Here is a 12,020-nt window from a genome sequence, read left to right on the forward strand (position 1 = left end):
GTCAGCAAGGACGGCAAGAGCGACTGCCGCGATGTCGCTGTGTCTGGCGTTGGCGTCGCTGACTGAAGGTGTCGCGTCGCTGATCGAAGGCGTCGTGTCGCGTTCCTTCAACGTAGGTGTGCTGATGGCGTCGCGCCTCGACTCACCCTTTGACCTTGAGCGGTGCGGCCCTGCCGTTGACATCGCCCTTGAGGAAGTCAACGAGAGGGTTCTCGCCAAGCACGGCGTTACTCTCAATAAAGTCCAAGCCAGGTACTTGACTATTTACACGCTGAGGCCCGATTTCACCAGAAACGAGGAATTGGTTAGAGCGATAGTTGACTTTAAGCAAACCAATATTAAAACAGAACCAATTTGAAATCATCTTACTATAGTGAGGTCCACGTTATAATGACAGTATTTGATCAACTTTGGTTTTGCTATCCTTGTCTATTATTCGACAAAGCCGGTGGTACTATCCTTTTCTAGGTCCACAACGATGCCAATCATGTTTTTTACAGTGTAGAACTTTAATTAATTGATGCACAGAATCGGCAACCCTATTCTTTTATCTTTATCCACTGTCATTATACCGTGGACCTTACTATAGATCCAACCACCACTCAAACCTAGTTTCGTTTTTTGTGAAACCGGGCCTGAATGAGTTCTCAAGTTGTGAGAGAGTTGATTCTAAACCAACAAAAAATCATATTACAGGAATAATTTGGAAACTTCCTACTAGACCTCATCCAATATGGCTACGAACAGAACGGTCAGGTCAATATGTCGCTATCGACCTTCTATATCTATTGTCATATCTATATCGATTACTCCTGTTGTTTTTATCATTGGTATCGATCTTCACCGCGAATCACTGTACTCTTTCTCTTCGCACCATGATTCGCGTAGCAACAATTTATTAAGTTTTCAATAACTCATTTGCAATCAGTGATGGTCAATGTAATTGTGACTTTGGGTCAAACTCTCAAAAAGGATCAATTCATCAACTTCTTGTAGAATATACACTTTTCTGTGTAACACTATCAAAACTCTTAATGTGATGACTGTGGTTCAGTACTGAAGAAGGTGAAATTACTTCACTATGGTGCTACGGGTTATTAGACTCGTATCGCTCGCCTTATCAGTTTAGTCAGGGTGCTCCGCTACCTGTACTGCCGGCTCAATCAGAAGCGAATAAAACTCTCTTAGCTCACCTGCATTTTACATTTGAATAGGCTTCCATTACAGTAATATTCATCAATAAGACTTTCAAAAACGATTCAACCACCTGATTAGGGAGCTCTGAGAGTTGCAAAAATCCCTGTCTTTTCAGAAAAAGAAAAGCATTTTTTTACTCATGAAGAGATGATTGAGATATTATGAGAGCATGTTGGTTTTCTAATAATTGAAAAAAATTCTGTAGAAAATTTTCAAACATTAATATTCTACCTTTACCAATGTACTTGAAGAATCTGAAATGCTTTAGAAACGTCAAGATGAAAATTGGTGGAAGAAACTCTCTAATATCTCAGTTTCGCTTCCCAGCTGAACCTGTGAATCGAATTAAATTAGAACTTTTCCAGCTCAGTCGTTCTTGTAATAAATAAATAGCCCATTCTGATAGTTCTTCTAGGAGCAATAACATGAAATTGATGTTGCTGTTTTAGTAGTGTACGCCTCCAAAACCAAGGATCTGACTGATTGGTCAATGGGTTGATAAGTCGCCATTTTACCTTCACAGCTCACAACCAATAGGAAGCAAGCAGCTTGAGAGCGTCATGTGCAAGTCATCGACCAATGAGACTGCTCGTTGAATTTGCGGCGTAGCTTACGTAGCATATTCCACTTCCTTATTCCATGGTCTCTTTGGTTAGATCTGCCTTTCTACGCTAGAATTAGGTTTTTCTAAAATTCTCAAAGTGAACTAGAACATAAGCATTGATTGATTGTTTATCACAAATGACAATGTATTGCCAGGTCTTGCAAGACCCATTGCAGACTAGCACTACATGATAATGGAAACAAATGAACAATTAACATATTCAGAACAGAAAATAAATATGTAGATGAGTGTATAACTTTTAGAAACAAAGAGTAGAACCTATTTGTTTACAGAATAGAAATGAGAATACACATGAAATTCTATCAATACTAAGTAAATAAAATAACTCAAATTTTCTTAACAGATTTTCACACACACACACACACACACACACACACACACCACACACACACCACACCACACACACCACACAACACACACACACACACACACACACCACACCACACACACACACACACCACACACACACACACACACCACACACACACACACACACACACACACACACACACACACACACCCACACACACACACACACACACCACACACACACCACACACACACACACACACACACACACACCACACACACACACACCCACACACACACACAACACACACACACACACACACACACCACACACACACACACACACACACACCACACACACACACCACACACACACACCACACACACACACACACACACCACACACACACACACACACACACACACACACACACACACACCACACACACACACACCACACACACACACACACACACACCACACACAACACACACACACACACACACACACACACACACACACACCACACACACACACACACACACACACACACACACATAGCATTCCTCGTTTTATTAAAATGTTGAGTGACAGAATATTATATTGAATGATCACAACGTAGAATCGAACATTATTTTGAGGTTGAGGACCTTCAAGTCCACAAATTCGCAGTTTGGTTATTCCAGCAACTGACTTTGAATGAGTAGCCTAGACATTTCTGGCTAACATTTACAATATATTGATTACTATCAAAGTATTGGTACTAATAAGAACATTAACTCAGTAATTGAGTAACTTTATTCATTATAACGTGGTTATAGAACAAAAAATATAATATAGACGTGGTTATGATACTTCCTGCTACTAATTCAGTCATTGATTGCTTTCAGGAATGAGAATCTATCTTTTCAAAATATTTCCTTCCACGATGGAATTTAGTCAATCATTTATGATGAAAATATCCACTTTAATGCTTTATAATGAAAAATGAAATTGAGTAGTATTGATTGTTACTAACAACTGAAGTTGATAGTTGACCCTTTTCCAAAATTCTTTTGGAAAATAAAGAAACTATGCAAGGAACTAAGTAGGTTTTGTATGATTTCAAAGTAGCCAGTCATTGAATATAAAATTAATTAGAAGATTGTTACGCTCCAAGCGTCATAGAGATTCTGTAATTAGAACAATAATATTACATTCCTTTCCTATATCTCCCTCCATACTGCTGATTGTCTTTCATTATATTACTGTAACTCAACATTGAGTCTGGGATGGCCCCAGAGCAAGTCAGATTTCTACCCAAGCCCAAAGGTGCTAACAGAATGAGTAGATTTCGGTTTCGATGGAATAAAAACATTTCGAAATCGATACTTAAGCGTAATAATGGTCTTACCCATGCTTTACAATGATATTATCTATATCTTATTTTTACTACGATTTACATTTTTATTGTTTATATTTTCTATTTTATATTATTTAACTAAAATAATGTTTGTTCAACTAAAATGTTTGTTATTTATGTTGCTTAACTAAAAGAGCTTAGTTTTGTGTTAGATAAAGTTCTATCTCGGTCGCGAATTACACTGAAAGCTGAATATCGAGAATCGAGCTGACCATTATGTTCGTACCCTGAGACTTTACATTATATTCTGATAAATTTTAAACGAGAAATAGACTCCAAAATATATGTAATGGTCAAGCGGAAGTATAGATATAGCCTTTATGAGCTCCACAAGGCTCATTCATTCGTTTTATAGGAGTTAATACTTTATGAGCATGGGATCTGTGGTCCAAATCAAAGAATGCTACGTAATAACTTCCTTCTTCATCTTTGTATAGAATGTTCTGCAATGTTATTTTGAAAATATTCCACACAGGAAAGTAAATTCCATTTCCTTATCTCTCACGTGATCATGTGACAACTTCAAGATGCGTTTTCTTGAGAGTTTTTCTTGGATGTGTTTCCCCGATCCATTTCTCTTGAACTGGTTGTATCGGATATTGTACTGATATGTCATTCGGGAAATTGGGATTTCTATACTCCACCAAAGTAGAATACTTTGTTATTTCATAAATGTCAGTTATTCTGTTCACATATTTGCCATTTCTTCCTAACTCTACTAAAAATGACTGAATGAAAATTTGAGATCATTACTGGATGAATATTTTACAGAAAAATGTACGGTACACTGAATCATCAAGCTCATTTTTGAAATGCTCTGTGTTTGGGTGAAACAGTAATGACATCTCTCATATCACGCATTTCCAGATATAGAAGTGGAAATTCTCTGTCATATACCATTTGCGTGCTCCCGAGATCATTTTCACCATATATTTATCATGTCTCTCCATCCTGCCCCACATATATTTCTAGAATGAGAAAGAGAGAGTACACTCAGTCATCTGCAAAGAATGTGGCATATGAAATTCGGCATTACTGTCTCTTCCGTAGTGAAAAATTTCAACTGAAAACTTGATTGATCATTTGCATAGAGGACGCATCCTGAATAGCAATACTGTATTATCCACATTGCCTTTCCCCGAGTCAATATCTCACAGCGAAAAACCTCCCGATTGTAGTTTTTCATGACAGTTCATCAGGTCTTGGCATACAAATTTATCACTGTTTGAACTGACTCATAGAGCAGGCTTCTTGTAGCTGAAAAATTTTCATAAATTTAATGATTTTTCTAAATTACTGTAAAATTTTAGTAGTGTAGTACGGCTCTTGTGTATTTTCTATTTTTTTCCTTCTTATTTTCACTTACACAGTAGACATTATTTCCTTGTTAATGGAGTTATCCCTTATGTGTTATATGGTTAGAATGAACACTGGTTGAACATAACAAATGAAAATATTTCAAGTTTTTTGAATTAATTTAAATTAACAACTTAATATTTTCCAACCACTGATTTATTAGAACAATTTGAAATACTAGTTCCGGTTGTTATACCATTATTGAACATGAGATTGAAGATTGTGCAGCAGAATATAATATAGAATTGATGAAGCCCTACGATTGGCCATCAGCTATTGACCAATGACGGTTGAGCTTTACTGTCATTGGCCGAGACTAAACACGCCCAAGTATTCCAAATATGGTCATGAGAATCAATGAAGAGAAACTTAGTAACTAATAGAACCAAATGAATAATATGAGAAAGAATGGAAGAATATTCAGTTTTTGCGAATCTGATGTCAGTCAACTAATGAAGTTTTGTCCTACAAAAAAGGATGAAAATCGGAAGTCGCAAACTGAATAGAATTAATATCACTCATGAAAAATAGGACTTTGATCGACAAAATGAAAATGATTATGACAGTGAGAGTACCCCATCATTTCACACATAGTTTCAATATTCACAGGAAATTATTATTTTCTGTTCAAAGAACTTGATTGAGAATTCACCCTCATTAATTATCACGCCAAGCCCCTCTTTATCTTCATTCATTTATAGAATCAGTTTGTTTTTTGTTTTTCAGATTGATTTCCACACTGTTGCAGGTATCTTTTGGTATCTATTTCTATTTGTTGTGTATCTGTCATACGCTAAATAATGAATAGAATCAGTAATGTATTCAATGATCAATAAAATTTGAGTCAATAAATGTGTATCTCAAGGCCAGACATTTCAATACTCATTCGCTAAACTGTTCGACAACTCAATCTTGAAATATAACACCTATAGGAATGGCACACTAATACTCAACGAATGAATCTGCAAAAGTATATTGTACAAGTAATTACATAAACTATTTCTATTGAATAACAATCATATAACTCAACATGCCTCAAGGGTTGTTGGACAATATTGACCATGAGTTAGTTCGCGTACCGGAAAATCATCATTATTTGAATTAGTTATACCACTGCCACCTCTATTAAATACATGGTGGAAAGAAAGAAAATTAAAACTTTCATAGTTGAAGAACGCAACACAATTCTTCTCTTACAATATTATGTGTGATTGTATTCCACCAGCATAGTTGTGCTTTGGAAGAAATTATGTGGGATGTTGAAAATGAATCAGTTGTTCTCCGATAGTGATAAACATGAATGATTTGTAATTTCAATCATCGTTGCAATGTTGCAATCATTAGAGTGCATGCTGTAAAACGCTGTAGCATGCAATGTGTCACTACTATTTCCAGAAGACCTCTTCAAATAAGGTTTTGTTGTATCAATTCCTCTCATCCAATAAAAGAGTTTTTATCTGGAAAGTAAAATCAGAATATAATTTTTCCAAGGTTTGGTTGCAGAGGTTTAGCCAATCAAGCTCTAAGAAATGAAGTGCAGTAATTACATTCAGATTTATCATAAATTATAAAGTTTATTTCTAGTCTTTGTGATATTTTTTTCCAATTAAAATTTTCCCCCAACTTTCAAAAGGCAATAAGAATGAAGAATTCAATTCTTGGCTGTAAGTAGACTAGTACCTAGCAGGTAACCCATGCTCCGCAAGGGTCTAATTGAAAACTTTAAAATAGGCCTACAACCATCCTCGATAAATTAAGAATCTAAAAGCAAAATTTCAAGTTAATCAGTTGAGTAGTTCAGACGTGATGATGCGTCAAACATAATTTTCGTGTATAAGCCGATTCTTTTCTTTATTATTCTATATTCTCTAAGATAATCTCTATATTCTATAGATAATTCTCTATTATTTGACAGCAACCAGTTCAAATCTATCCTATTCAATATATTCCAGACAAAGTCCAATGCAGATGCGAATTCGAAAATCATTGAGTTGTGCTTGTACATGGAGAAATATAGACTCCACATCTTTCTAGATCGTATATTTATTACCTTCGATATTGCATCTTAGAAAAGATAAAATTCAATTTGAGAGGGAATTTATTGTAACGAAGTAGGTCAAAATGGAAAAGCCAAGCATGAACTTCAAGTTTGTACTTTGTTGTTGCATTGAAACTACTGTTGGAATTGTTTTCCTCGAACTTATTGAAGAGCCAACATTTTCCAAGAAAAGAGCTTTGTAAAGTTCATGAATTCTGTTTCAGTTTAGAAGTTTATTGGAGTTTCCTTCCTCTCATTATTATTCATTCATGATGACTACTGTTCTTGTTAAGAAGCGAAAAATTCTAAACCCATGTACCGAACATAAATTTTGAAATCAAATACACAAATACATCAATGATACATGAAAATTTGAAATCAAATACAAAATTTAAATTTGAAATAAAATTTAAATCAAAACGTAAATTTTGAAATCAAATGCACAAGCAAGTATGATGCAAGTCATGATACATCAATGAGACTCAGCTTCATTGTTAAAGAGTTTCAACACACTGATCGAAGTTTTTGCAGCATGCTGAAATTACATTTTCTCTCCTACAATGTTCCTAAATTTCAGGTGATGATGATGATGATAATCATAATGATGATTATGATGACGATGATGTTGATGATGTAATGACTACACCAGAACTCGCTCTCAGTGAAATATTAGCGCTTTTCGCGTTTCCAGTTGCGGCGAGCTCCATTCTCAGGGCGAGAGAGCAAATTAACCACCTTTATCAGGCAGACACATGAAAATGATCTTATCAAGGTATAGCCGAAGCAAGCTGCATCGTAGCTTCAAATAAGCTCCAGGCTATGAAAAGCTCTTACGTCAACAACAGGCTTCATAAGCAATATTCATCACAATGTATCTTTATAATCTTAATATAATATACACTAATACGAATGGATTACTTCACTGATGGGAAAGCTAACATCAGATCTCCGTGCTGAATTTTCTCTCCATATTGGGAAGTGAAGAGAATATTGCATTTCAAGAACAACTGTAGTGGAATTAGCTTCAAACTTTGTTAGTTATTAATAATATAATGGTGTTTAGCTATGCATATGATAATTCTAAACGCAACAGATTTTCACTGGGAAGGCTGAGCTTTATGTGTGTCTTGAACGGTTGTCTCCTCCCTTGAGAGAGATGAGAAATAGATGAGAGCACTTTGAATCAAATAACCTTATTATTTCTTGAAACAACCTCACAAAAATCTGGTAAAGGAACGATAGTTACTTTAAATATTTCTTCCATTCAAGGTTTAGGAACTTGCCTGTTCCCACTCACAATAGTATATTATATTTCTAATCTATTACAGTACATTATTTCTAAAATTCAAATGAAAAAAATTTTTGGCTATCCCATTATATTTTATTGCCATCTATTCCGAGGTTTACCTATATCTCTTTTTTCTATGGGGTGGTAGTTTAGAATCTTCAAGGGAATCCTCTCTGTTGGCATTCTGTTGACATGCTCTCTCCACTGACTGCGATATGATATAACCTTTTCATTCATGTTGAAGGCATCTAGCTCTTGTCTTATATCGTCGTTTCCTATGTGATCCCGGCGGTCACAGCACTTTAACCTGTGAGGAAATCTCATTTCTGCTGCTTGCACCCTGCTTCCTAGAGGTTTTGTTGTGATCCATGATTCACTCCCGTAAAGAAGAGCAGGCGCAGTCATCACTCTCTAGAACTTCATGAGAGTTTCTTCCCTCGCTTTCTTGTTGAGGGTCCTACGGATGTTCCCACATATTGATTGTGGGGGATATTAAGTATTTATGTAATATAATTGCACACTGATCTATCTATACTACCTATAAGTACACTGAAGTGAAATATGCCCAAGGGATCGTCATCAAGAAATCAAATCTACAGTGAGGGCTGTGTAGCGTTGTTTTAGAGTAGCAATAAATCTAGTAGCTATATACTCGGAGAGATAGATACGAAATCCGTCGACAACCCTCATCCCAAGTTTGGCCTGTTCTACTACGATATCACAATGCCATCAAAAGGCAATATAACAAGTCCTTTGTCCAAATAGTGTATGCTCATAGAATTCATGCAGCCAGATATTCGCGGATGATGCGGATATTGAATTTTATGAGCCAGCGATGGTTTCAGAATTTATGTTGTCATGTGATGCTGATCCATTCTCGGCTGGCTGTGCATCTGGCATTTGGACGGCTCGTTACCTTGTTAGCCGCCATTTTATGCGCCAGCACGAGAAAGTGTTGCTATGTATTGCCAAGCAGGCCGAGCTCAATTTACAGTGGCCACCTTATTACACGGTTGTAAACTTATATTGAAGCTTGTCGGCTCCATTTTTACAGCGCTGTTGAATCACTTAATTCGAAATAATGAGCTGTGTAACAATGGCGGTACTGTAGTCTAGATGTGACGTGCAAGTCATGTTTGTTCATCAATGGAAAATATTTACAATAATAAATTGGCTTATAATACAGGGATGTCCACCCCTCCAAGACCGAGAACAAACCGCTGTAAATATAACTAATTCTAGTATCAACCCCCCCCCCACACACCAAAAAATAAAAAGTGATCCTAGCGAAAAACGTTCGGTGTTCTATTTAACACAGTTTATCTTTTTTGGGACCCCCCTCTCCAGAAAAGTTCTTGAACCCCATTTCCCAGGAATTTCAAGAACACTTTCGTTTACGCTCTCACTCTGTGATCAGCCCTTTGAATGTGCACAGAAACAAGTATTAGTATTACAAGTAAACTGTATTACAAAATACAGTGATACTATTAACACTAGACTTCGGCACACCCACAGATTATAGAAATTGATTTATATTCTATACTATCTCGGCACACAATTGACCAAGGAGTGTAATAAACTAATAAATTGATGTGCATCAGATCTCAACTTTCTTGAGTTTAATTCCTTATAACAATAATTGTTCATTCAATTCCTTTATTTAAAAATCATATTTCTCTAGATTTCCTGTTTCTTCATAAATTGGTTCAATTTCTTGAGTTAAAAATCATATTCCTCTAAATGTCGTGTCTCCTCATAGCCTAGATGTATTCAATTATTGTCCTACCTTCGATATCAATGTTACACATAATTTAGTTCCACTTTTTGCCTTCTTATCATCTTTCATTCAATCTACAAAATGACTGATTGTTGACTAATGATGATTCCAACAATCATAATTGAACTGGTGCATCATGAAGGGAAAAATAGTGACTGATCTTCCAAGTAAAAAAGAAGATGAAGATGAATTCTTTCAGTACAGTAGTAATCTTGACATTGAAATCAGAGTAGAACTTGAATAGACAATTGCGTTGAGAAGAATGGATGGAGAAACGAATGAGCAGGCGTCCGTTGTCGTCACTTAAGTGAATTGCAAAGCGGAACTTAGACGAATCTCTTTCAGTTTCAGGAGTCTATCTGTCTCTTTTGCTCTCCTGTAATAATGTCGCTCTGTCTCTCTCCTGGGCGTCTGGTTAGGCGTCGCGTCGCGTCTGGCACCGTGTGACCTTCAGATGGAAATCACCCTCTATCTGTTTACTGTCCACTCACGCGGACATGACCAGCACATTAGTACGATAAGCGAAACCTCCTCACCCTTCACCACCACCATCCTCATCGTATCGTGAAAAGTACTATTTTACAGAGAGAATAAACACTCTATTCTATTGCCATTCACGGAACATTCGCTGGGTATTGTTTATCCAGTTTTCGTCACAGAAGAGAAGTGTCTACTTCAAACAAAATGCACACTTTTTCGGAAATAACCAAAATAAATTCTCGTTCTCGGTGGTCATTTCCTCCCACGTTCAGATCTATGTTTTATCTAAAACGAATAGCCTATAAACCGAGTTAAAGAAATTAATACTCTACTATAAATTACATTCAAACTGTATTTTGAATTATATAATTAATTATATATAAAATATATAACTATACACTCAAACAGGCGAATGCCTGTTGTTTTTACCTTAAGTGTATTAAGTGTGTATGAATAAATAAATATGAAAAATAAATAAATATTCTCAATAACAAAGTAGCTTACTGTAGCCTTCAGCCTCCAATATTCCCAATTTCCCATCTTAGAACTTATACGAGTGAAACTCGAAAGCAGTTTTTCATCCAATCGAAAACTGCTCACAAAAATAATCAGCGATTCCGGCTGAATGAAGTTGAACGTCAATCAACATGACTTGAACAGTATTGGAAGAGAATGATAACAAAAATCAATTCAGTAAATACTCAGTAGTCGCTGATTCATATCACTTGTTTAGATAGGAATCACTGGTTTGGAAAGGAGTGGATCAGAAACGGTAACAATCATTCTGCTTCACTGAAAGAAAATTTTATTTCATTATAAAGATGGACTCCAGAGATAAACATAATATTAGCAATAATGATGAACTGGTTTAGAATGGAGACGATGATAAACAATTCAAGTTAGGTGCTCAAGGCTAGACTTTCTCAAAATACTACTCAACAGCCCATGGTTTTTTATATTTGTAGCATTTTATTGTATTTTATTTGTTTTGTAATTCTTTGTCATTTTGCTTTGTCTTGTTTTGTGTGTTTTAATAAATTGAATTGAAAAAATTGAATATCAGAAAAAATATCAGTTATAGAGTAAAAATATTTACTATCCTATCATGGATTAAGAAGAGGAAATAGATTTTCATCTGGTTGTTGACTACATATCCATTCTTCATTCATAAAACCGATTTTTGTGTAGTTGAGAAGTTGATATTGTGGTAACTATTCATATTGAATGAAAAAAACTAAGAAATTGTCAAAAAACCACAGATTTATTGATACTTAGAAAGACCGGTTTCGGTTATTACACCATTGTCAATCTCTGACAAACTAAAACTAAATACAAGAATTCTAAATACTAAATTCTGCTGCTCTTGTATCTAGTTTTAGTTTATCAGAGATTGACAATGGTGTAATAACCGAGACCGGTCTTTCTAAGTATCAATAAATCTGTGGTTTTTGACAATTTCTTAGTCTTTCAACATAAAACCGATCTTCACGGATAAAACGGATCTTCATTAAACCGTCTCAAGGCATGATAATTAACATTGTTGACGTG

The 12,020-nt window shown here is 35.7% G+C and overlaps 1 protein-coding gene across 1 annotated transcript in view; it reads left to right on the forward strand.

Moving 5' to 3' along the window:
• LOC111057294 (atrial natriuretic peptide receptor 1) overlaps positions 1 to 12,020 on the forward strand; it is a 43,748-nt gene continuing 31,728 nt past the window's right edge. The window contains 1 exon segment of the mRNA XM_039420568.1: positions 1 to 252. Coding sequence (XP_039276502.1) covers positions 32 to 252 — 221 coding nt within the window. The 5' untranslated portion in view covers positions 1 to 31.

This window comes from Nilaparvata lugens, chromosome 2 (genome assembly GCF_014356525.2).
Source record: "Nilaparvata lugens isolate BPH chromosome 2, ASM1435652v1, whole genome shotgun sequence".
Taxonomy (NCBI): Eukaryota; Metazoa; Arthropoda; class Insecta; order Hemiptera; family Delphacidae; genus Nilaparvata; species Nilaparvata lugens.